Below are 24,201 nucleotides of genomic sequence, written 5' to 3'. Positions count from 1 at the left end.
GGAGGAGTAGGGTCACATCACAGTCCTGTTGCCCAATGAAGCATACTCTGATGACTTTTCAAGGGAGCCATGGTGAACTCTCTCAGAATGGAAGGGAGATTCTACAGCACAATTCAGTATGAAGGGAAAAGGAGGAGGTGAATTCACATCCATCCTCTACTTCCAACCTCCAAAGCTCAGTAGTTAGCTGATCTCAACTGCTAGCATGGTATAATTCAATCTGGCAGTGAGATCCAACCAGTCTAAGTTTTTACTTATTTGGAACTTGGGTATGCTTTAAAAAAGGATAAAATATTGGAGACTGTCCTGACTCATATTGAGCTTAGATTCAATAAGTGTATTATGGGCATGGAGACCACAAGGTCAGGTGCAGACATTACACTTTTTCCAGTGTCGGTGGTCAGAAACTGGTCTAAACCCATAACAGAACAGAAGTACAGCACAAACAGACTGGTTTTAAAATGGTGCAACCTAATATAAGATAGACCTGGATGGATCAAAACCACGGCTTTTCAACCTTTTTTAAGGAGTGTACCCCTTCTGGTGACGGTGACTGGATGCTTTTGTTCAGTCTGAAGTTTGTACACAAGTTGTGCCATTTCTATACAAAAGCATTCAGATGGCATCAATTTTTTTTGTCTTCCTAGCCATTCTAACATGGTTTTGAACATTGTAGTTCTAAGAAATTGCCTGCTGAACAAAAGGAAAAAGGAAATTGAAAAAATTTTAATAAGGTAGGATTCTACCCTGTATTATATTGGTAATAATTAATATATTGCTTGTTATTTGGTGCATACGGCATCTTGAATTTGGAAACAGGAAAACTAGGCAAACTGGTTTTTGCAACAGTGTGGAAGAGCACAGGTTGTGCCTGCCACTTTAAGGGGTCTGAGCAGGCAGTAATCAGCCTGCAGGTGGGAGCAGGTCCAATCAGGCAGTCACATGTTAGGCAGGAAGCCGCCTGATTGGTGGAGAGGCTGGGAGTGTGGGTATAAGGCTAGGGCCCTGAATGCAGTGCTGGCAGTTGCTACAGGGGTCCAAAGGAATAACATCACCCAGCGGGAGAGCTGATGGCTCCCAGAACAGCTTAGAGATTCAGGGTAGGAACTATGGGGATGGAGGAGGTTTCTGGTCCTGAGGAATGACCTAAAACTGCACCCTGCTGGGGAGAATGGTGTGGTGGGGCTGCTTGTGGCAGGGCAGTTCTCAGGAAATGCCACACCTGTGCCTCCCCATTGAAAAGTGAATATGGGGAGCTGGAAAGCCTCAGCCCCCGCTGTCTTGTGGGTGATCCTATGGAGGGGAAAGGTTAAGGGAGCACACCCTGACAGAAAAGCAGACTGGGTAGGGCCTGATGTGGGGTCCAGGCTGGGAGAAGGGGGCCTGAGACAGGGCCCAGGCCCACTGAGTGAGGCATGAGGCCCAAGGAGCATTAGGCCCAGAAGCCCAGTGACAGAGCCAGGTGTTAAGGCCCCAGAAGGCAGGGTATTGAAGCCCCAGTGTGGGGGCACGGGGGCCCAGGTAGGTCTGAGGATGCCTGAGGCCAAGTTTGGCCCAGCTAAGGGGCCAGGGGAGTATTAGCAGATATGAGTGTCAGCTGCAAGGGATGGAACATAGTATAAGGGAAGGTTTCATAGTTTCATAGTAGTTTCATAGTAGCTAGGGTCAGGAGAGACCTGAACAGATCATCTAGCCTGACCCCCTAACACAGGCAGGAATGAATGCTGGATTCACAAGACCCCAGACAGGTGATCGTCCAACCTCCTCTTGAATTTGCCCAAGGTAGGGGCAAGGACCACTTCCCTGGGAAGTTGGTTCCAGATTTTGGCCACCCTAACTGTAAAATATTGCCTTCTGATCTCTAACCTAAACCTATTCTCCATCAGCTTACTACCACTGTTCCTTGTCACCCCAGGTGGTGCTGAGGAGAAAAGGGCTCTACCTATTTGCTGTTGATCTCCCCTGATGAGTTGGTAGGCAGCCACCAGGTCCCCCCTCAGCCTCCTCTTGCTGAGGCTGAACAGGTTCAGGTCCCTCAGCATCTTCTCATAGGGCCTGTCCTGCTGCCCTCTCACCAAGCGGGTGGCCCTCCTTTGAACCTTCTCCAGACTGGCCGCATCCCTTTTAAAGTGCAGTGCCCAGTACTGGACACAGTACTTCAACTGCGGCCTGACCAAAGTCGCATACAGGGGGAGTATCACCTCTCTGGACCGGCTTGAGATGCATCTTTGGATGCATGACAAGGTATGGCTGGCCTTGCTGGCTGCGGTCTGGCATTGGCAGCTTGTGTTCATCTTAAGAGTCAATAATGACTCCAAGATCCCTTTCCACCTCTGTGCTTTCAGGAAGGGAACTCCCCAGCCTGTATGTATGCTGTGGATTCCCTCTCCCAAGGTACAGCACCCTGCATTTATCTATGTTGAACCACATCCTATTCTCATCTGCTCACTTTTGTAGTCAGTGTAAATCTATTTGCAGCCTCTCTCTCCCTTCAAGTGTGTCCACCTCGCCCCACATCTTAGTGTCATCAGCAAACTTGGACAGCATGCTTTCCACCCCCTCGTCCAAGTCGCTGATGAAGATGCTAAACAGTGTGGGCCCGAGGACCAAGCCCTGGGGTACCCCACTGCTCACATCTTGCCAGGTTGAGTACAACCCGTCCACCACTACTCTCTGGGTGCACCGCATCAGCCAACTTTTTACCCATCCAACTGTGTAGGCATCAATGCCACAGTCGCTTAATTTATTGATGAGGATGGGGTAAGAGACAGTGTCAAAGGCCTTCTTAAAGTCTAGAAAGACTATGTCCACGGCGACACCATCATCCAAGGATTCAGTTGCTTGGTCATAAAAAGGCAATCAGGTTGGTCAGGCAGGACCTGCTTTTCATGAACCCATGTTAATTGCCCCTGAGCATGATCTCCCCTGCAGGCCCCCCACAGATATGCTCCTTGATGATTCTCTCCACGATCTTCCCAGGCACTGAGGTGAGGCTTACAGGCCTATAGTTACTTGGGTCCTCCTTCCTCCCTTTCTTGAAAATTGGGACCACGTTAGCCAGTTTCCTATCCCCCAGCACCTGGCCAGATGACCATGAATGCTCATACAGCCGGGCCAAGGGCTCTGCGATGACCCCTGCCAGCTCCCTCAACACCCTTGGGTGGAGGGCATCTGAACCTGCAGATTTAAAAATGTCTAGCCCTTCCAGAAGATCCCTAACTACATCTGCACTGACTGAAGGCCTGACAGAGCTATCCTCGAGATTTGGATCCGTGTATTCTGTCATTAGCATTAGTGCGATCAAATGGGCACCCTCCCGCCTGGGAACAACTTAAATTACATCAAAGGCATGGCAGGCGACGCAGGTGGGCAGACTTCCCTAGACAAGTGGGTGGGCCAACTTGTGGAGCAGCCCTGGCTCAGCCCACTTGTTACAAAGAATAAATTTGGATGCGGCCTTTTGAAAAATGTAACCTTATTATTCCAAGGCTGTAATGAACCGAGGAAACTTCTGCACAAATGTGCTTAGAAATCAGTTTGTGAAATAATATATTTTTTCTAAATGTAATACAATGGTCTTGCACTCTGTTCACTTAATACTGAAACAAACGGAATATTTTCAGTCAGTTGATACCATTGATAAACCTGTCTCAGCATTTGCAGGGTCTTACAATAAACATATCATTATATCAGCAAAGTATGAAAGATCAGGAGAGCACAATAGAGACTGAATAGGGATCCATTTGGAAGAATACACAGTCCAGTTCAGAAGGATAAAGAGTGAAATGGAATGAACAGCTGCAGACACTATATTACAGTGGCATTGTATTCCCCCGCCCCACCAACCACCACCACGAAGGCTCAGTAGACACAAACAGAAATAAAGGTAAACTTTTAATTACTGTCCCTTCCACTCTCTGCACAGCAGGACTTTCAAAGACAGTCTCCATCTGTTACCCCACATACAAGTGTACCCTCCTTCATGTTTGTAGGAGTGAGTTCATCTACTGCTTCCACAAAAAGCATTACAAACTTCTTGTTCCTGCAAAGACAGCACTGCTGCTAACAGTGAAATGTGTCTAAAGATCATAGAGTCTACTCCAATATTAGAAAACACACACATCAAGTTACCTTTCTCTTGCCAAAACCCTGCTGCCCACCAATATAAAAGCATAACATTTTGTATGAGTGGTAAACAAGGAAGGAGGTAGTACTATAAGCATAATTAAAACCGAGTCTCATTTTTTTCTCCCTACTTCTACCTTCCCTGAATTTTTCCATGTGTGAACACAGCTAGTGAAAGGATGATACTGACATAATGAATCAAACAGTGAGTGTGAAATTGCAAACCATTTTTCAGCATCAGCCTGTACTCCTAGCTGGAAAGGCTGTACTTTCTTAGCAAAATACCAGGTATGTATAAACACCATTGTAATAAGATCTCTAGAGATGAACACATGAACAGGTTAATCCATGGAAAGTCAAGGTGTCCTGATTTTCAAAAAGGGAGAAACAGATGACACAACCCTATAACAGAAGTGGCCCTTACCCTTGCCACTTTGCTCCTGGTTTTTCATTCATGGATCCATGCCCCACTGCTACCCTACAACTAGATGCAAGACAGCCCATTCTTGAACAGTCATTACCATCATATTCTCACTTTTACTATTGTTACTCTGTCAATAAAACAAGGCTGTTTTCACTAGCTTGAAGAGCTGACTGGAAAACTGAAGGGGGGATTATTCTGCTTTGCCTTTATTCTCAGAATTTCTCCGCAATGGGACTAAAATTTCACAATAATATTTTGACTAGTAGCAGGCTGAAATTCAGTTTCAATTGTTATATATATGCTTTATACATAATGTACAAACAACCCCACGGTTATCAAAAGTCATTTCTCTATTCCTTTTTCTAGATTTGTATTCATCTTGGCAGTGCTCACCCACTTCAGGTAGAACTGAGTGTGCAAAGCACATCTGAAAATCAGACCCTGGACCTCAAATTTGAGCATCTCATTTGAACACCTGGGCCTTTTGTGTTAAGTGTAGCACATTTTAAATGCAGCATGGAAAGGTTCTTTGGGTAGATGTGGTATCTTTTATTAGACCAACTAAATCGTTGCAAAGAACAATCTTTCCAACTATTTACTTAGTCTAATAAAAGATATCACAGCTACACAAAATGGCTATAACCAACAACCCTAAAGCATGGAAAGTCAGGCACCGTTATAATGAACTTTAGGTAGCACAATAAGTGGATCCATGGACAAAATTTGGATATCTCTTGTATTCATTTTTTTAAGAATGGAAAATTCTTTCCTCCATTGTTTTGATTTTGGTACTGACCATTCAGGCTTCACATTTTTGGCATGTATATGAGGGGTATGTAGATGCGAGTTACATGATTGAAAGAGCCTGAAACTATTTGACCTCTCTCTGTTGAACATTTGTTAAAGGATATAATGAGCCCAGCAGTCCATAGAGCCAGCATGATTACAATAATGCTGTTTCTGTAGCCAGAGGCACATAATGGAATAATGTGGCTGGGAACACATCTAGCTGCCTTTGACTCTCCAACCCAAATAACTCATAACTGGGTCAACTGTGGGCCATCTCTGGCACAAATCTGGAGCAGAGCTAAAACTCATCTCTCTGGATTAGCAATGGAGATGCCTTCACTTCTCTGCCACTGTTCTCCAACCCTACCCCTCTAGATACAAAGTACTTTTAATTTTAAAAAAAATGTAAGAATCTAATCTTTCTCCTTTTCACTTTCAGTCCTAGAAAACAACTCACAGCTGGACTCCAACATGAAAACAGGAATTTGTCTTCTTCTCTTATGGGAAATGTGCTTGGGAATGAACACATCTTCTGTCAAGACCAGAATGCCAGAGAAGAACAAAGAACATTTCTTGTCAAAGAAACAGACTTTCAGCATTTCTGAGGAACACTTTCACCATAAAAATATCCCAAAGCCATTTGAAGTGCAAGTCCCTTTAGAATCCACTGTTTACAATGTCACTGAAAAGAGCACAAATTTTGGATTCAATCTCTACAGAAAAATAGCCATGCAACATGATAACAATGTTCTTTTCTCCCCTCTCTCTCTGTCATTTCTCATGGCTGCCTTTATGCTTGGAACCAAAGGGGAAACAAACAACCAGATAGTTCAAGGTCTAAACCTCCACCTTTTGAAGGACGAAGAGAATCCTTATCACTTGCCAGCTTTGTTTAAACAACTGAAGGAGAACATCACAGCAAATGAAGAGTTTATTCTTCAGCAAGGTAGTTTTGCCTTTATCCAAAAGGACTTCTGTCTCAATGAATCTTTCCTCAATTTATCCAAGGCGTACTTTGACATGGAATTCCGGAGTGTGGATTTTAACAACTCCACACAGGCAAAGGAGGTCATAAACCAGAATGTTAACAAAATGACCAAAGGAAAAATCCAAGAGCTTTTTGAGGATTTTGACACACGTGCTAAACTGGTTCTTGTGGATTACGTATTTTTTAAAGGTAAATATAGATTTTATTTTAATCTATAAAATCACCATTTATGAAGACCAGAGGTCTGACTTTAATCTCAGTTACATTAGTGTAACTACTAAGACATTCCACTGAGATTTGTATCGCTACTCTATATTTGTAACTGAGATCTTAGACATATCAGATAAACTTGTCAGTGATACTGAGTTGGCTGCAAACTGGGTGAGTATGTATATCAGATACACATTGCAACTGATATGATAATTCAAATACAAGTGTTTTAATTTGACTTTCAGGAAAAGGATTTTTAAAAAATGCAGTATTTTCCCCATCTCTATACTCTACTTCCTCTTCCTGCCCTCCAGTAAATGATTTTTAACAGTAGTGCCAAAATCCTTGAACGCTGTAGACCTCTATCCACAAAACAGCTGCAGCACAGAGGTAATGAAAACTTTTCAGCATGATGTTAATGTGTTTTAACCCTTTTCTGAAGGGCCCACTTCTAAGGCTTGAATATGTTGTTCAGTCTCCACTGAATCCATAGTCTTCTTACCAGCACCTTCATTTAATACCCATTGTAATGATGGCTATGACATGGGCATGTACTTACCATGGGCTAAGAAACCAATTAATCTCTCAGACAGCGCTTTGGCCAGGACACAGTACAGTTGCCAAAGACAGCATAGTGAAAAGAACCATTGCTAATCAGAAATATTGCTCACCCTTTTCAGAGTACGAGAGAAAGAAGTTACTAGAATCCTGAATTTCCTGTGCTTGATGAGAGTACTGCAGTCAATGAGCACAGTGCAGAGAGGCTCGTGGTCTGAGGGAAGATATATGCAAGCCACAAACCAGCTCCAGACTGGAAACTAGGGAGAGGCTGTCTCTGCAAAGATTTCTTTTCTCCGCTCCAGAGAACGGGCCGTCTTTTTACATAACAACCAATGCTGGATCTTACTGCCCAGATTAAATTGGTCCAGGATAAAAACCCATCTGTTTTCTTTAGTGTCACTAATCCAACAGAGGCCAACTGGGACTGAATTCTGAACCCTGCAGCTTCCCCTGATTTAGGTGCTCTTTCTGATCGTATACATCAAGCAAAGGAAGCTCCGTTTATGTTTTACCAGACCCCTGAAGACACTTACAGCCAGGAGTAATCTCAAAGCTCTTCTTATGTGTGCCTGATGTCCAATCCTGTATTTAGAGATCTCAGGATTATGGGATTGAAAGAGTGGCTTCAAAGGCTTAAACCATACACAATTCCACAGGAGAGCAGAAGGCAGAGAACTCTCTCTTTCCTGGAAATCATCTCCTGAAAAAAGAATAAGAGATCCGAAGTAAAAGAGAAAGAAACAAACTGCAGGGAAGAAAACTCCAAGGCAGCAGTTCAAAGATTTTCACTTTCTGGCATGTTGAGGACAAGCGCCCAAAAAGAACTGCTTATCAGATATAAAATCTATAAACTGCATCTCAGACAATTTAGGCTTCAGTAGATAGAAAATAGCACAGTAAATTAATATTGTATGAACTACACAAGGCAGAGAACAACACATAATCCAGAGGTGTCAAAGTCATTTGGCCTTTTGCATTGGATGAATCATGCAGAGCCAGCCCCTTGGGTCTGGCTGGACTCACGGACCCTCCCTCCCTGCAAGCCAGATGCAGAGCATGTGGCACCTACTCCAACTGGTCCAGGATTGCTCCACATGTGGCCATTGCTGTGGCCAGTCTGGGACCAGTGCTGGATGCAGCACCCACACTAAACTGGCTGAAGAAGGTGCTGCATGCATTGCAGGTCCTGGACTGGCTGGGATGGAGGGGGCAACCTGTGTGGCATGCATCCAGGGCCTGTGTACAGGGCCAGTCCAATGTGCACCATATGCAGTGTGGGTCAACTCCAGACTCAGGGGCAGCGCAACAGGGGCCCTGCAAACTGGGCCCTATCTATCAAAGACCCCTGACAATCTGCAAGTCAAAGCATTGTTTACAGTAGCTAGCACTTCCAAGTAGTTACAGGTAATCTAATTTAGGAACGTGACAGCCAAGTCTTGATTTGACAACATAGATAATCATGGCAACATCTGGATTTTGAGAAGATATCAAGCAAGAATTGAAAGAAAACATCTTTGGCCACCATTGCTAACTCCAAAGCCAAGAACAGAGACAAACTCAATTTGGACACAGACACTGGCAACCTCTATAGGAAATAAGCATCAACATATGCCTTCATTATAGATTCATAGATGTTAGGGTCGGAAGGGACCTCAATAGATCATCGAGTCTGACCCCCTGCATAGGCAGGAAAGAGTGCTGGGTCTAGATGACACCAGCTAGATGCTTATCTAACCTCCTCTTGAAGACCCCCAGGGTAGGGGAAAGCACCACCTCCCTTGGGAGCCCGTTCCAGACCTTGGCCACTCGAAATGTGAAGAAGTTCTTCCTAATGTCCAATCTAAATCTGCTCTCTGCTAGCTTGTGGCCATTGTTTCTTGTAACCCCCGGGGGCGCCTTGGTGAATAAATCCTCACCAATTCCCTTCTGTGCCCCCGTGATGAACTTATAGGCAACCACAAGGTCGCCTCTCAACCTTCTCTTGCGGAGGCTGAAAAGGTCCAGTTTCTCTAGTCTCTCCTCGTAGGGCTTGGTCTGCAGGCCCTTAACCATACGAGTGGCCCTTCTCTGGACCCTCTCCAGGTTATCCGCATCCCTCTTGCAGTGCAGTGCCCAGAATTGCACGCAGTACTCCAACTGCGGTCTGACCAGCCCCCGATAGAGGGGAAGTATCACCTCCTTGGATCTATTCATCATGCATCTGCTGATGCACGATAAAGTGCCATTGGCTTTTCTGATGGCTTCGTCACACTGCCGACTCATGTTCATCTTGGAGTCCACTAGGACTCCAAGATCCCTTTCCACTTCCGTGCCACCCAGGAGGTCATTCCCTAGGCTGTAGGTGTGCTGGACATTTTTCCTCCCTAGGTGCAGCACTTTGCATTTCTGCTTGAGTGAAATGTTCATTACTTTTCCTAATTTCTCCGAATACTTTCTCTATCATCAGACTTCCATGACATCTTACCTTAATTGAATTCAACTGAACCAGATTTCATGCAGATCCCAGAGAGGATGATTCTGTCTAGATTAGAAATGAAATGTAGTGCTTGGTATAATTGATAAAAATGATGTCACAGTCCACATCACAGCACTTCACAAGGCAGCCCTTGTCAATGATTCATGCATAAGAATTTATGGAGTTTTAACTTTTAAAGAGTGCTGAATAGGTAGAGTTGTCTTCCAATGAAGATGGAAGAATCAAGTAACAGTTCAACAAAGGATGTGAAATGACAGGATTTAAATACAGGTAAAGGGATATTCATTCATTTTGAAAAAGTGTGGGTTACTGACCACACTTAAAAAAAGGACAAATATTTGCTTATTTTTCCCTCTTTCTTCAGGGAGTGAATCAGTTCAAATTGGGCATCAGTGCCCTTTGCTATAAAGAGTTTAAAAGTAGACTTGCTAAAAAGTTGTCACCCATCCATTCCAAACACATAAGGCCCATGATCCTATGGGATGACGTAGCAACACACATAAAAAAAACTTTTTAAGAATCTCTGAATTGTTACCATAAGCAATTTTAAGTGTAAATAATTATTTTCTTTTTTTGTCCCCTCAGGCAAATGGCTTCACCCATTTAACGCTAGGCTCACAGAACCAGAGTTTTTCCACATAGATAAATATAGAAGTGTGCAGGTACCCATGATGTTCAAATCAGACAAAGTTGCCTCAACTTTCGATGAGAACTTAAGATGCACTGTGGTAAAACTTCCCTACAAAGGAAGAGTACACCTGCTGATTGCTGTGCCAGAAAAGGAGGGAGATTATGTTTCACTTGAAGACCACTTAACAGCAGAGCTTGTGGAGTTGTGGCTCAGAAACATGAAGACCAGGTATAGTTTTGCACAATTTGACATCTTGTTCATTGTAATTTCCTTTATATTTACTGTGGGAAAAACAAGGTAAAGCAAAAATTATCTGGTTCCTTACCACCCACTAATGAATTAGTTTCTGTGTGGAATTAATTGTATGCTCACAAAGGATGAGTCCTTTATAGCAAACCAGTCCCTGAAATGAAAACATTCATTAATCTATGAGTGAGAATGGTTTGAAAGATTAATTTAAGGCTCTGACTCACCTCCTGTCCTCCACTAAGAAATGCTCATTTCTGGCAAGTTACAATCCAGCCTCTCCAAGTCCATGCCTTCCGCAGTCCTGAATGTCAACTTAAATTTGGCACTTCCCCCGAAACAGAATGGTGAACCAAGAGTTTACTTGTGAATGGACTTCCAGTCTAAGCCCTACAGACCTGTGTAGATACAGAACTATGACATGGGTTGAATTATAACATTATTCTTATATTAAAAAGAAGTTCAGTAGATGACACTGTTATTCTACAGCCATTCTAAATTAATTCATACCTTGTATTCAAGTTACTATGCGGCTTGAATTGTCCAGTGACTGACAAATACAGTGAAGCAGAGGTTCCAACCAATATGGCCCTGAGATTTTTCATGAGGAAAGGAGTTTGCCTTGATGTCATTGACAAATTAGGTAGGTTCAACCTACCTAAATACAGATAAATTTCAATTTTCACCTTTTCTGTAGCATGTTGCTGAATGCAATCCTAGAGTAGATTTCCAGCAATATTTGAAGTGTTCCTTACATATTCATATGTTCCTAGAATTAATGACCATTTGTTAATTATTGTTACAGAAAAATAGATTTTTTCCTTCCGAAGTTCAAACTAGACCAGAACTACCAAATGCATAAACTCCTTCAAACTCTAGGAATTAAAAATCTCTTCACAAACCAGGCAGACCTGAGTCAACTCACAGATCAAATGTATGCCAGAGTATCACAGGTAAGTCTTACAAGTTCTTTTACCTTATGGGCATTATGTTGCTTCTTATAATTTGTATTATAAATTTCTAAAATGCACAGCCAAGATTAGGACCCCATTAGGCTACTTAACTATACAAACATGTAGCTAGATCTAGTTAAAAGATCTAGGTGGAACTGAGGCACTGAAGTTCAATATTTTTATCTATAAAATCTTGTCCACTAACTCTCATCATAGTCAAATGGTACCTCCCTGCCTGACCTTAAATATTTTCTAGAGTTCTGCTTCTGTAAATGCCTCAGATTGAGGCAGTTCAGAGTCTAGTTCATGCCTAAGCTTAGCCAGAATCCACAAACAAGGTACCTGAGGGATCAAATCTGCTAGGCATACTCAGAGAACACCTAATGCACATTGACAAGATTGAGCACAACAAATAAGTGGTTTTAATTAGTTTTAAGATGTAGAGGGTGCCAATGGGGTGCCTGCCTTTTATATAATAATAAGACAGTTAGAACAGTGCCTGAGGCAGTGAGAGACCTCCTTAGCCTGAGAGGTTCAAATTACCTCTTGCCTTCCAGAAAAGTAGGGGTGTGCGAAGCAGGCCCTATTTGATTCAGATTCAGCCCGAATCAGGGACAGTGATTCTATTCGTTGATTCGGATCACTGTCCCCGATTCAATTCGGCCAAATCCAAATCTGAAGATTTGATGCTGATTTAGAGAATCAGTGATTCTAACACAGACACAGCTTTAAATGTTTTTTCTACATACCTCGAGGTACCAGCGCAGCTCATGAACACTGTGATGCTGGGGCACATGGAACGTTCCACAGGAGTGCGGGGCAAGGCCTCCATGTGCTTGGCAGTGAACCCGGAAGTGGACTGGAAGTACTTCCGATCCACTTCCGGGTCCGCCGGAAAGCGCACTGGGAGGCCCCCCTGCACCTCCCCCTGGCTTGGCGATTGGCTGCAGGAAGACCCAAGGAGTCTCCCCCAGACCCAGGAGGCACCAGTTCTTGAGCCAAGGGGCCATGGGGGAACCCACCACACACTCTCCTGCGGACCCAGAAGTGGACTGGAAGTGTTTCTGCTCCACTTCCGGGTCTCCTGCCAAGCACGCTGGGGAGCCCCCCGTGCTTCTGTGGGACACTCCATGTGCCCCAGCATCGTAGTGTTCGTGAGCCGCCTGCTACCTACAGGTATGTAGAAAAACTTTTAAAGCTGTGTCTATGTTTGAATATCAGAATCTTTCCAAATCTTTCCTAATTGATTCAGAGGGCTCTGATTCAAATCGGAGAGATTAAAGGGTCCTCTGATTCAATTCAGATTCGGAGATTTGGCCACCGAATCGGGCTGAATCTCCGCAGAATTGAAATCAGGGCCGAAGCTTCGCACAGCCCTACAGAAGAACACCTTACCCACCATAATACAGGACTAGATTGCTGTTAGGAAACCCTCTGCCTTTCGTGTTGATGCTGGGCCACTGTAGAGAGAAGTATTCAGGACTTAGTAGGTCAGAGAGAGGAAGCATGACACTAAGTTTAGTGTGTCAGAGCACTTATGCATGTACCTGCATCCAGGACTGCTTCTATATCTTAGATTACACAGACACTGAGAATAAAAATGAAATAAAATGCCTTATTTTGGCTACTGTTACCCAAATCTTTAAGGAGGCAGCAATAGGAAGGGATTTCTTGCACCTTTATTGTTTACCTAGTCAGGGAACAACCAAAATCCAGTAGCTGTTAGCACCATGAGACACTACAAAAGGTATTTCATACCAGAACTATAGATCTTGTATGTAGTAACCTTCTAAAGGTCTTCATAGGTGTCTGCCCAAGGCTATTCAACATGCCTGTTTGGTAGAGTTAGAAGACAAGGAAGAAGATAAGAGCTGTTAAGCTCAGAAAAGGAAGAGACAATGGAGAGAGACTGAAATCTATTGAGGAACCAAGATGAGTCTGAAAATTGAGAGAGAACAAAAGGATGATATGCAGAGACCACAACAAACAGAAGACAGAGGGCTAGTGATTCACACCAACAGCAGGAAGAGGCAGATGTGTGCGACTGCAGACTCCTCAAGAAGAATCAACAGACCTGTCACCAGTGCACATTCAAATAGAAAGTGTGCTGTCTGCTAAGATCAAGGATATGATACATGGACCTGATGCTGGAAAAGAATCCTAATGGCCACTATGAAGAATCCATCAATCATCACCCAGCTGTGGCCTTGGGTCCACCACAATCCGCTGGCTGGGAAATGGGCTCCGTGGTCAGACCCAGAGTATGGTAATTGACGGAAGTCAATTGTCATGGTGCCCTGTGACCAGTGGGGTCCCCCAAGGCTCTGTCCTTGGACCCATATTGTTCAACATCTTCATTAATGATGTGGACATTGGAGTCAGAAGCAGACTGGCCAAGTTCACCAATGACACCAAACTCTGGGACAAAGCATCCACACCAGAAGACAGGAGGGTGATCCAGGTTGACCTGGACAGGCTCAGCAAATGGGCGGATGAGAACCTGATAGTGTTTAACACTGAAAAATGCAAGGTTCTCCACCTTGGGAGAAAAAGCTGCAGCATCATTATAGGCTCGGCAGTGGTACGCTGGCTAGCACTACGGAAGAAAGAGACTTGGGGGTCATCATCGACCACAAGATGAACATGAGCCTTCAATGCAATGCTGCAGCTAGTAAAGTGAGCAAAACACTGGCTTGCATCCATAGATGCTTCTCAAGCAAATCCCAGGATGCCATTCTTCCCTTGTACTCAGCCTTGAAGCCGCAGCTGGAGTACTGCATCCAGTTTTGGGCCCCACAATTCAAAAAGGATGTAGAGAAGCTTGAGAGAGTCCAGAGAAGAGCCACGCGCATGATCAAAGGTCAGGAAAACAGACCTTACGATGACAGGCTGAGAGCTATGGGGCTCTTTAGCCTGGAAAAGCGCAGGCTCAGGGGTGATCTGATGGCCACCTATAAGTTTATCAGGGGTGACCACCAGTATCTGGGGGAACGTTTGTTCACCAGAGCACCCCAAGGGATGACGAGATGGAACAGCTATAAACTACTGCAAGACTGTTTCAGGCTGGACATATGGATGAATTTCTTTACAGTCCAAGCCCCCAAGGTCTGGAATAGCCTACCATCGGGGCTGGTTCAAGCACCTACATTGAACACCTTCAAGAGAAATTTGGATACTTATCTTGCTGGGATCCTATGACCTCAGCTGACTTCCTGCCCCTCAGGCAGGGGGCTGAACTCGATGATCTTCCAAGGTCCCTTCCAGCCCTGTCTATGCAATCTATTAAATCTATATTAGAACAAAAAGCAGCAAAATTCAATAAAGATGTTGTTGGTAGGTGTTGTACGGCTTTGGGGACCTCTTCATTGGCGTCTTGCCCCCATGACATCAGGGTGAAACACTATTTCGGTGCCCCCTAGATGGTCTGGGCACTGCCCCTTTTCTCGCCTGCCACGTCTTTGGTGTTATTGTTGGGAAGGCAGCTCCCTGTCGGGGGACCCGGAGGGGTCTCGACCCTATGGGTGTCTTCATGGGGCTCCAAAACTCCCTTTACCCCACCCTTACCACGTCCTTGGCCTGGGTAGATGCTGCTCCCTGCAGGTCTTCCCACACTGCCCGCCTTGATAGGGTTGGGTCTTCCTGGTTGTCAATATTTAGGGGTCTGTCCCTGGTCTCTGAGTCAGCTTCCCCTCTCCTGAGAAACTAAACCTGCCCTGTTCGGGGTCAAACTGTAACTGAAGAAACTCAACTGAAAATGACTGGCTTGTGCCGGTGGGCTCCTGAGATTCCCTTCCTCTGGGCCCTCAGTTCCTTGGGGAAGACTTGTCTGTCCCCTTTATCTTAATAGCCATGTGTACAGGCAACCGCCCTGTGTCCAGCCTTTGCCGGCTCTTCTGCCGTCACCTCCCTGGGGCCCGGCTGACCTGTGGTCCCGTTATTGTGGTCCCTCCAGCTGGCACCGTCTACTTCCCCTCCTGGGGGCTTGTGATTCCTTATGCTCTGCCTGCTGTAGGTCTGTCTGGGGATGCCTGTGGGCCTGAGCAGCTGTCCCCAGCCCTGGTGTCTGAGCTTCTGGTCGGAGCCCCTCTGCTTCCTGGCAGCGTCCCTTGAGGCTGCTGCCTCTCACTGGGGCTCCCTTGCCCCTGTCGGCCCCCAAGGCTGCCCTCTGCCTCACCTGTCTGGGTCCTCTAGCAGGCACCCGGCTCCTTCTCGTGGTGGCTAGAGCTGGAGCCTACCAGCTCCACAGCCGGCATCTCCCAGCTGGTGTTCTGCTCCTCGCTCCATGGCGCCACCTCAGCTAGATCCCCAGCTACCTTTTGAGCAGCCCATGCTGCTCAGGAGCCACACGCCCAGCTCTCACTGATACACAGGCTCAAGCAGCTGCAAAACTGCTGAGCCTGCATTTGTGTCGGCATTGGGTCTCTTTCCAGCTGCTACCTGTCTCTGTTCCTATGGTAAGTATCAGGGCATACTGATCAGGGTCTGGGCCACGCTGGGGGGGGGGGCACGCTCCTGCCTCCCCTCTCACAAAAGACTATATAGAAATAAGAAAGGACAGCATGGACAAAAGCAAATCTTTGTGGGTCTTTGGGAAAGAATGGTAAAAGAGGTGTTACTAAAGTGGTGGGGATCCTCAGGGATATGAGGTGTTACTCAAGAAAAAATCTCCCATACTGGCACAACTCCCACTTATTTAACTACTAAGAGCTCTAACAGGTGCTCTGCAGACAGACCAGTAAGCTCAGAGAGTTCATTATGAATGCAGTGCATAAGCAAGGGGTGTGCAACCATGCTGCTGCATCCCCTCTGGGTCTGCCCCTGCCTGAATACTTAAACATTTCCCTGTACATTTAGATACAGAGGCTGCCTATATACATGCTGATTTGCATTCTAATTATAATGCTCCAGCATCGCCTCACCATCACGTGTATTAAGCCCCCACACATTTTAAAATGGCCGCTTGGGCACTTTGTTTAAATTTAATCTAATAAGGCTTAGATAAAGCATTCCATGGCCATTTTATATGTGTGGCAGGTATTGGAGCTTAATTGGAGTGGATATCCACAAACCATTCTAATTAAACTCCCTCCCTCCTCCTCCCCACTCCTGAGCATGTGTATAGGCATCCAGAAATGACAGTCAGCAGGAACTGAAGACATTTCCAAATTTTTTTGTACAGAATATCTGAAGATTGTAAAGCAAATTCTGGCCAATTTGAGCTAGGCATGAAATCACGCAGGGGGGAGGGGCAGCTTTAAGTCCAAATCTTTACTTTTGGCTTGTTGAGGAAACAAGTATCTTGCCATGTTACAAAAAAAGTCATATTACAAATCCACAAAATAAAGAAAAAAAAGCAAAATTACATAGTGATATCATCTTAGGCTTGTGTAAGAAACATCATCCCCAGAGGACTTAATGTTCCTTGTATCACTTAATTAATCCTTTAGTTAATACACACAAGTCCAGCACAACTGTACAACAGTACCTCGGAAAAATGAGAGGGAAAATCTCCTTCACCTAATCTACGCTAACAGAAATCAACTTAAATAGAACCTACTTACTTACACTACTAAGCTAAGAGATATAAAACTGGAGACATACTTTATCACTAGGCAAAATACCTGAGCCTTCTACCAAAAAGTCTGATGAAAGCAATCCAAAATAAGAGAAAGTGTAAGGGTTGATTCCGAAAAGGGCCACCAGCAACATGGGAGAGCACCAAGACAGCACCATCCAGAACACCGATTAACTTGACACAAAACTTCCTATCCCTTTAACTTTGTTGAATTATCTGTGCTCTTCAAAGGCCTGAACTTCTGCCCAGACAAACAATCTGACAAGGTACTGGTATGTGGAGAATTGGAAGAATTCTTCCACAGAATTTGCCTAAATATTTCTACAACCAGGACAAAAGAATTTAGGATTACCTTCCTGCCACAACACAAGACAAACAACAACAAAAACCCAACTGGACACCTCTGAGCAGATAGAACCACATACTGCACTAGTAAATCAATTGAGCTAGTAAGAAAGCTAACAGCAAAATTCTCAACAAAAGCCAGAACCACCATAACCTCTCCCCTTCAAAGAGAAAAGTCACAGTCCCTAAAATCCAACAACAAAACAGTAAACAAACCAGGACACAAAGGAGGAGCTACTGTCATCCCCAACCATCAAGACTACATCAATGAGACTAAAGAACTCTCTCACATCAACTACTATAAAGAACTTGGGGAGGACATCACACAAGTATTCACTGTTGAACTGGAAATCATTATCAAATTTTTTGCATGCCAGCTTAAAAAAAATCTGTTCATACTTCTCCCCCATTATCCCACCCCAAAAACATTTTATATGCTTCCAAAGTTTCACAAATGTTGGCAGACCCATCATATCCAACTACAGTACCCTCACTGAAGAGCTATCAGGATTCATAGGAACCATCTTGAAACCTCCTGTCATTCAAAGGCCAAGTTTTCTACAAGACACAACATACTTCCTCAGCAAGATCCAGAACATCAAGCCCTTCCTTGAGAAGATTGTTTTTGCAATTCTGGACATCACCAGGTATACAGTAATATCGCACACCCTAAAGTCATAATAACTGCTTGCCTGAAATGCCACACAGACTACACTCAGTTGCAATCACAACCTATTACATACATCCACTTCATCCTCACCCACAACTTCACTATCAACAACCAACATTTCCTCCAAACCATGGGCACACCTATTGGCACAAAGATGCTCCACAATATGCCAACCTCTTCATGAGCCACCTGGAGGAATTTCTAGAAAACTGCACCACCAAACCCTGCACTGCACCTGCTTTACATAGATGCCATTTTCATCATCGGAACTGAACACGTGGACTGGTTTACTGATTTTTACCATTGGTTCAGTTGCTGCCACCACTCAATCATTCTCCCTGCAATGCTCCTATACTAACATCAACATCTATACTAACACACCATGATCTACACCAAAGATGGCACCCTACAAAACTATATGCAAAAAAAAAAAAAGCCATGGACCACCACACTTAGTCCACAAAACCTGCAATTGTACCAAACATACCAAAATAGCTATACTCTACAGTCAGCACACCTCAGACATCACCATGCTGACTTTGAAAATAGTTGTGCCATCTACACCAAACTGAAAACTGATGAAATAGGCCATACCTTTGAAAGAGCCACACCAAATGCCCACCAGCAACCTGCTACAACACCCCCTCCCCCTCCCCGCATACCCATGTCATTTACTGTCCCACACTTGAATGCATAAGAAGGATCATCAATTACAGCCTACATGTGAAAAGACAAGACCTTGAGAGAAACATGAGAGAAATATGCCCAGCCTAAGAACCAGGGATAAGACACAGTGGTTCTTGAAATCAATCTGCCTGACAGGTGATAATGACCATCTTAAATGGTCTTACTACAAACTACCCTCAGGTTACTGCTTTCTCATTGTCTTTTAGCCACCTGATAATCTCTCTTATGCCCTGATTTTATTCACATTGGAGTTGTGCACAGGCCTTTGTTCTGTATCTTGTTTACCTCTGCTGTATCTGCATTTTTTAATCAGACCTAGGAAGGGCAGTGGTACCCAAAAGATCATCTGTGTCCCTCCCAACTATTTGGTCAGTCCAAACAAAAGATAATCACCCACAAAAATCTTTGCCAAAGTACAAATGCTGAAGTTGTCCAACTACTTTCCAAAATATAGGTAGAAAAGCTTCTTAGAATCTGATCTGACCACTAATAAATTATGAGCAAAGTAGAGTATCTGTGCCGATTCATATTCAAGGCAATGATGCTCTTTGTAAGTACAAAAGGTCTACCCAAAAACCAACTCTGCAATGTCAGAGCCACATTGTGAACCTCAGTTGATTCCTCTGCACTGAGGTTCACCACAGATTAGATGTTTGGCAATTTGAGAAACATTCTCCATGTTATAAAATGAGAAAACTAACAGCATTATATTTGTATTTTAGGTTATCCAAAGAGCAGTAATTGAAGTGGATGAGAGAGGAACTGAAGCAGCAGCTGCTAGTGGGTCAGAAATGACTGCATACTCAGTGCCACCTACTATTAGAGTGAACAGACCATTCCTTTTCATGCTATTTGAAGAAACTTTTAAAACACTGATTTTCATGGGCAGGGTGGTTAACCCTACAGAACTGTGAATAAAGACAATGGTTTCTATCTATGTCATGCACCAAGTTTTATTTTTGTTTTCTTTAAACTATTACTTTGCATTAGTCAGAACTAATGTTAAATATGGAAAATTAGATCAGAATAGCTTCCTATTTTGAACCAGCAGCAGGTCCTATTAAAGTATATTTTGTTAATGCCAGAGTGCCCAGATTACCTCATTGAATCAATAATTGTGACAGAGATCTGTTCAAAAGCTATGTTATTTAATACATTTCCCAACTATCTTCCAACAGCCATTCAATAGTAGACTTGAAATTGCTGATGGTACACTGAAATAATCAGTTAGAATCTTATGATTCTGTGAGCTAATCTAGCTATTTCTGTACTGATGCAAACTCAATAAAATGATTTGAGTTGAAAGATGCTGTCGTTTGTTTAAATTTAATCCCCCACTGAACAAGAGAGCTGCCATTTTGCACAATTCATATTAAGGGGGGGAAGTATTTTCCATAGAAAACATCAAAATGAAAACAAAAATTCTTGTTTTAAAGTCAGTGTCAATATCCACATAAAGTACAACTAGGCTCTCAACCCCCAAAAACGTCTTGTAGAACCACTATTAAAAGTTTCAGAAACTCAAGCCTGAATTCCCCAAATTCAACATTTTAATGGCAAAACTCTATTTAGAGGTAAACTTGAATCAAAATCTTCAATTCAGATGTATCAAAACATCCAGGAAGTTTGCATCCAAACACCACAGCCTGATCTTCTTCACTAATCATATTTTCGACTACAAGGAGACAAATTGGGACCTCACTGTCATTGATCTTAACAGAGATTTTACCATTTGCTTCAGTGGGAACAGTCAAATCCTAAGAATGGGATTTACAGGTTCTGCTCTGGAGAATTTCGTTTACATATTACTGTAATGGAAATAGCAAAAGTAAGACAAGAGTTTTTAGCTCAAGGTTTTATTTACCTTTATCAAATGCATCTCAGTTTCTCATGGCAAATGTATGCAGTCAAATAAAAGCATATTAAAAATTGGACTTTCTATTAAAAAAAACCAAAATGTTCCCCAAAAAACTCTCTCATTCTGTAGCTAGAAAAGCCAACTCTTTTGGTCGTACTTTGTATCACCATCCTGGAAAGACATTATCAGTATCATCTAGATCTTGTGGTGATGCACATGTTCAGGATCTATCAAATCTGAGGAGTTCTCTAAATCTAGTAGAGGGCCTTTAATTAAAAACTACAAACCTGTATAAGGGAAAATAACTCCATTCACAGACTAAAGACTGAAATCAGAAAAGATCATTTCAAACTGCTTTGCAAAGACCTTTTTCAACATATGGATCTTCTTGTGGACTAAATACACAAAATGACAACAACATACAATCTACATATAGAACATGACGTTGTACCAGTGGGCACGGAGTCACATGTAGCTTCTTCCTGCTGCTTCACAGAATTCTCACACAGTTTACAAGTCTAAGCAGAACTCTTCTTGTTCAGATACTAAAAAATTGGCCAAACAGGATATGAGGCCTCTCCAAGATCACTCAAATTACTGAGAGGTGAGCTAGAAAGGTACAGGCAGATAGAGAGATAAATCCATAAACGCAGCCAGAAAGGAAGGAAGGAATGAGAGAGTAGTGCACACTTTTTTTTGACCACAGTGCAGGATAGATATACTGAAGCAAGCTTGAGTAGTGGTACTAGTGTACTCATAGTGACATGGAGTTCAGCACAGGTTAGTAGTTCAAGCTTGAGGTGGGTTTTGTGCCCAAGTTTTACCCTGGTGTGTGATTGGTATTAGTAGCTTAGCTAGCTAGTATAAAGAGAACGGAAAATAGGACTTTCCTGGTTTCCTGCCCTACCTTATGCCTGACTTTCCTGTTGAAAGAGCCACCAGTCTGAGCAGATCAAGAGGATGAAGCAGATGGCATCAGTGACAGAAAGTCACACAATAATCATGCCACTGCTGATCTCTGGATGTTCTGATGTTTGTGTGGCTGCATCAATACACAACATTGGTACTATAAAACTCAGAACAATAGCTCAAGTCAGGCTTCAGAACAAATACTACAAACACAAACCACTAATGATTTATATACATGAAGTCCAAGTACTGTGCATAAATTATTTTAAAAAAAGAAAAGACCAAGCTGAACAAAGTTCAGATTTACTCTCTAACAAGCTAATAAATTTAGATATCACATGTAAGATCACTGGAAAGTCTTAATACACATTTTAGGTACCTTAATACAGGAGAACAGTAAATCTGGCTTTAGTGTTATTTTTTTAAATAAATAACTTCTATAGTTAAATGCCTTTATTTCTCTTTCATTATAAAATAAACATTGCGAAAAAATAACATTTTTTCACAAACATGCAAGTATTGCATTGTCCTAGGTTTTATTTTGAGTAAATTAATCATTCATTATTTTACACTGTAAAAAGTAATCACACACACATATGCATTCACAAATTAGATCATCTTTATCATACACCTAGATTTAAAAAACAGATATTTTCTGATATCAATATAGTTATGCTGATTGCATTTTGAAATAGAGAAGCTGACAATAGCTTCATACGGTATCTCTCAAGTATTGGCATAAACTTTTTTTTAAATAGAACTGCATGTTTTCACAGGCAAATTTTGCTAGAAACATTAGCATTAATACAAACAAATGCTGTTGACAGAGCTGAAGCATGATAGCCTGAATAAACAGCTAATTAAAAACTAGATTCATCATTTTAAAATTATTAGATAAAGTGAAAATACAATCTGAAATACTAAAAATTAAAGTATTTATACAACAAAACCGTTTCTATTAAACAAAGGAAATAATTTTCATATTTAGAGGTATTTGCTCCTAAAATGTTTGGAAAACTTGTAAAGGATTTTTATAAACCTGTGTTAGAACTTGTAGCAAGACTACATTCAAATTTACAGCACAATCCTATCGCAGTTTATGCTTCAGGACAGCTGCTTATCAGTGCTTCCGGATTTTAGTATCAACTAAATTGAAGATTCTTTAAAATGTGAAGTAATTTCCTCATATGTAGAGCAATTTCACTTATTTTTAACATCTATTAACCAACAGATGTTAGGAACTGCTAAAACTGTGAATAAGTCCAATTAAGTTGAGGAGACCTGTATCCTAAATTCAAGAATCTGAACTACAGAGGCATAATTGAAGAAAAGAAAAACCTGTCTCTTTAGCTGCAGTAATTAAAGCACATAGCTAAAGTTATATTTCATTAACATTTCACTACAACATTGGAATTCTGCAACCATTACATTATTTATGTGATGATATTTTACAACTTAGGAATTTTATTTAAAAGATAAAAGGTTTTAACATTGCAAGATGCTTTAAATATCTCCTGTCCAGTTGTGGAGTCCCAGCCGCTGCTCCTGCTTTGTCACACAATCACATTGCTTCCAGCAGTCTTTGGTTTCCTTCCTTTTTTGTCAGACGATCTATGGGTTTGATTTTCTGTTTTTTCTTTATACAAAAAAGAGGAGATGTATGTAAAAAATGTTCTGATCTATTAAAAATACTAAGTACTAATTCTTCATAGTAATGTGGTATTGCATGCAATATATTTTAATGGAATTATTAAGCACCTCTACTTTGAAACACAACCATGTGTGCCCTCTATCATTCACACACACATGCACATTTGCACACGCACACCATAAATACATGTACAATTTAGAGCTATTTTCACAGTAAGCATATACTTTTCAAACAAGTCTTCTCCAGAAGAGCCAAGTGTGTGTATGTGTGTGCATATTTTATTTACACACACACACACACACACACGGAGCAGGCTTCAGTGTAGTTGGGGAACACAACATGAGAGAGATAGCTCTAAAAGAGCTATATGGTGAGCTGAAAGCAGCTTAGCCAACAAAGAGCTAAACATAGGTCACAAAAATATTCGCCTGAAAATCATGACCAGGGGTTGTAAATTTTCTCCCTTAAAGGAGAAAATTGTGGATTTTCCCCTTTAAAGGAAAAAACCGCAGGAAACCAAGGGCTTACCCTCACAGGCTGGCAGCCTTCCAGCCTAAAAGCACCCTGGGCTGGGGATCCTGCACTGTGCCAAGTGGCCTGGCCACAGCCTCACCTCCCTGCTTCCCAGGCAGCGTGTCTTGGTGGCCCTGCCCTGCCCTGGCCCTGACAGCACAGGCAGCAGCTCCTGGTGCCACCAGCCAGGCCACGCAGTTCCTCACCACCCCCAAAGTACCCCCACCTCCTTCCCCTACTGGAGGAGCAAGTGCCTCCGAGTGGACCCTGCTGGCAACAGCACAGAGATGGGCTTGCCAGCAGCATGGAGTGCTGCCTCGGACCCCCATACCCTGCTGCAGCCTTGGCACCTGGGCACCTTCCCCCAGAACTGTCAGCCACCTGCCACCCTCCCACCCCCTTCCACACACCCCTGCCACCCACACACACGCACACGTGCCCCACACAGCCCCCTGGACAAATGTGGCCAAAACCAACTCCCACTAGCACAAGGAGCAGAAAATTATTGACAGAAATCTGTATACAACTGAAGGCCATGCAGTATATTAGGGGCAGAACTCTGATCAGAATTCAGGACTCTGGTGTTAGCC

General features: G+C 43.0%; 2 protein-coding genes across 6 annotated transcripts in view; one reads left to right on the top strand and one right to left on the bottom strand.

Annotated features, from left to right (window-relative positions):
- SERPINA10 (serpin family A member 10) overlaps nucleotides 1-19,985 on the top strand; it is a 28,830-nt gene extending 8,845 nt beyond the window's left edge. The window contains exons 2-5 of the mRNA XM_006266263.3: nucleotides 5,778-6,515; nucleotides 10,159-10,432; nucleotides 11,256-11,403; nucleotides 19,403-19,985. Coding sequence (XP_006266325.2) covers nucleotides 5,810-6,515; nucleotides 10,159-10,432; nucleotides 11,256-11,403; nucleotides 19,403-19,594 — 1,320 coding nt within the window. The 5' untranslated portion in view covers nucleotides 5,778-5,809 and the 3' untranslated portion in view covers nucleotides 19,595-19,985. The remainder of the gene's footprint in view (nucleotides 1-5,777; nucleotides 6,516-10,158; nucleotides 10,433-11,255; nucleotides 11,404-19,402) is intronic.
- A 1,979-nt stretch (nucleotides 19,986-21,964) lies between these two features.
- The window catches only part of PPP4R4 (protein phosphatase 4 regulatory subunit 4), a 143,978-nt gene continuing 141,741 nt past the window's right edge, over nucleotides 21,965-24,201 (bottom strand). For all 5 annotated transcript variants that reach the window (XM_019481639.2, XM_019481638.2, XM_059723189.1 and 2 more), the window contains one exon: nucleotides 21,965-23,083. In XM_019481639.2, coding sequence (XP_019337184.1) covers nucleotides 23,059-23,083 — 25 coding nt within the window. In that variant the 3' untranslated portion in view covers nucleotides 21,965-23,058. The remainder of the gene's footprint in view (nucleotides 23,084-24,201) is intronic.

This window comes from Alligator mississippiensis, chromosome 2, assembly GCF_030867095.1.
Source record: "Alligator mississippiensis isolate rAllMis1 chromosome 2, rAllMis1, whole genome shotgun sequence".
Classification (NCBI taxonomy): domain Eukaryota; kingdom Metazoa; phylum Chordata; order Crocodylia; family Alligatoridae; genus Alligator; species Alligator mississippiensis.
Note: the sequence above shows the minus strand (reverse complement) of the source record. Positions and strands in the feature narration are given on the sequence as shown.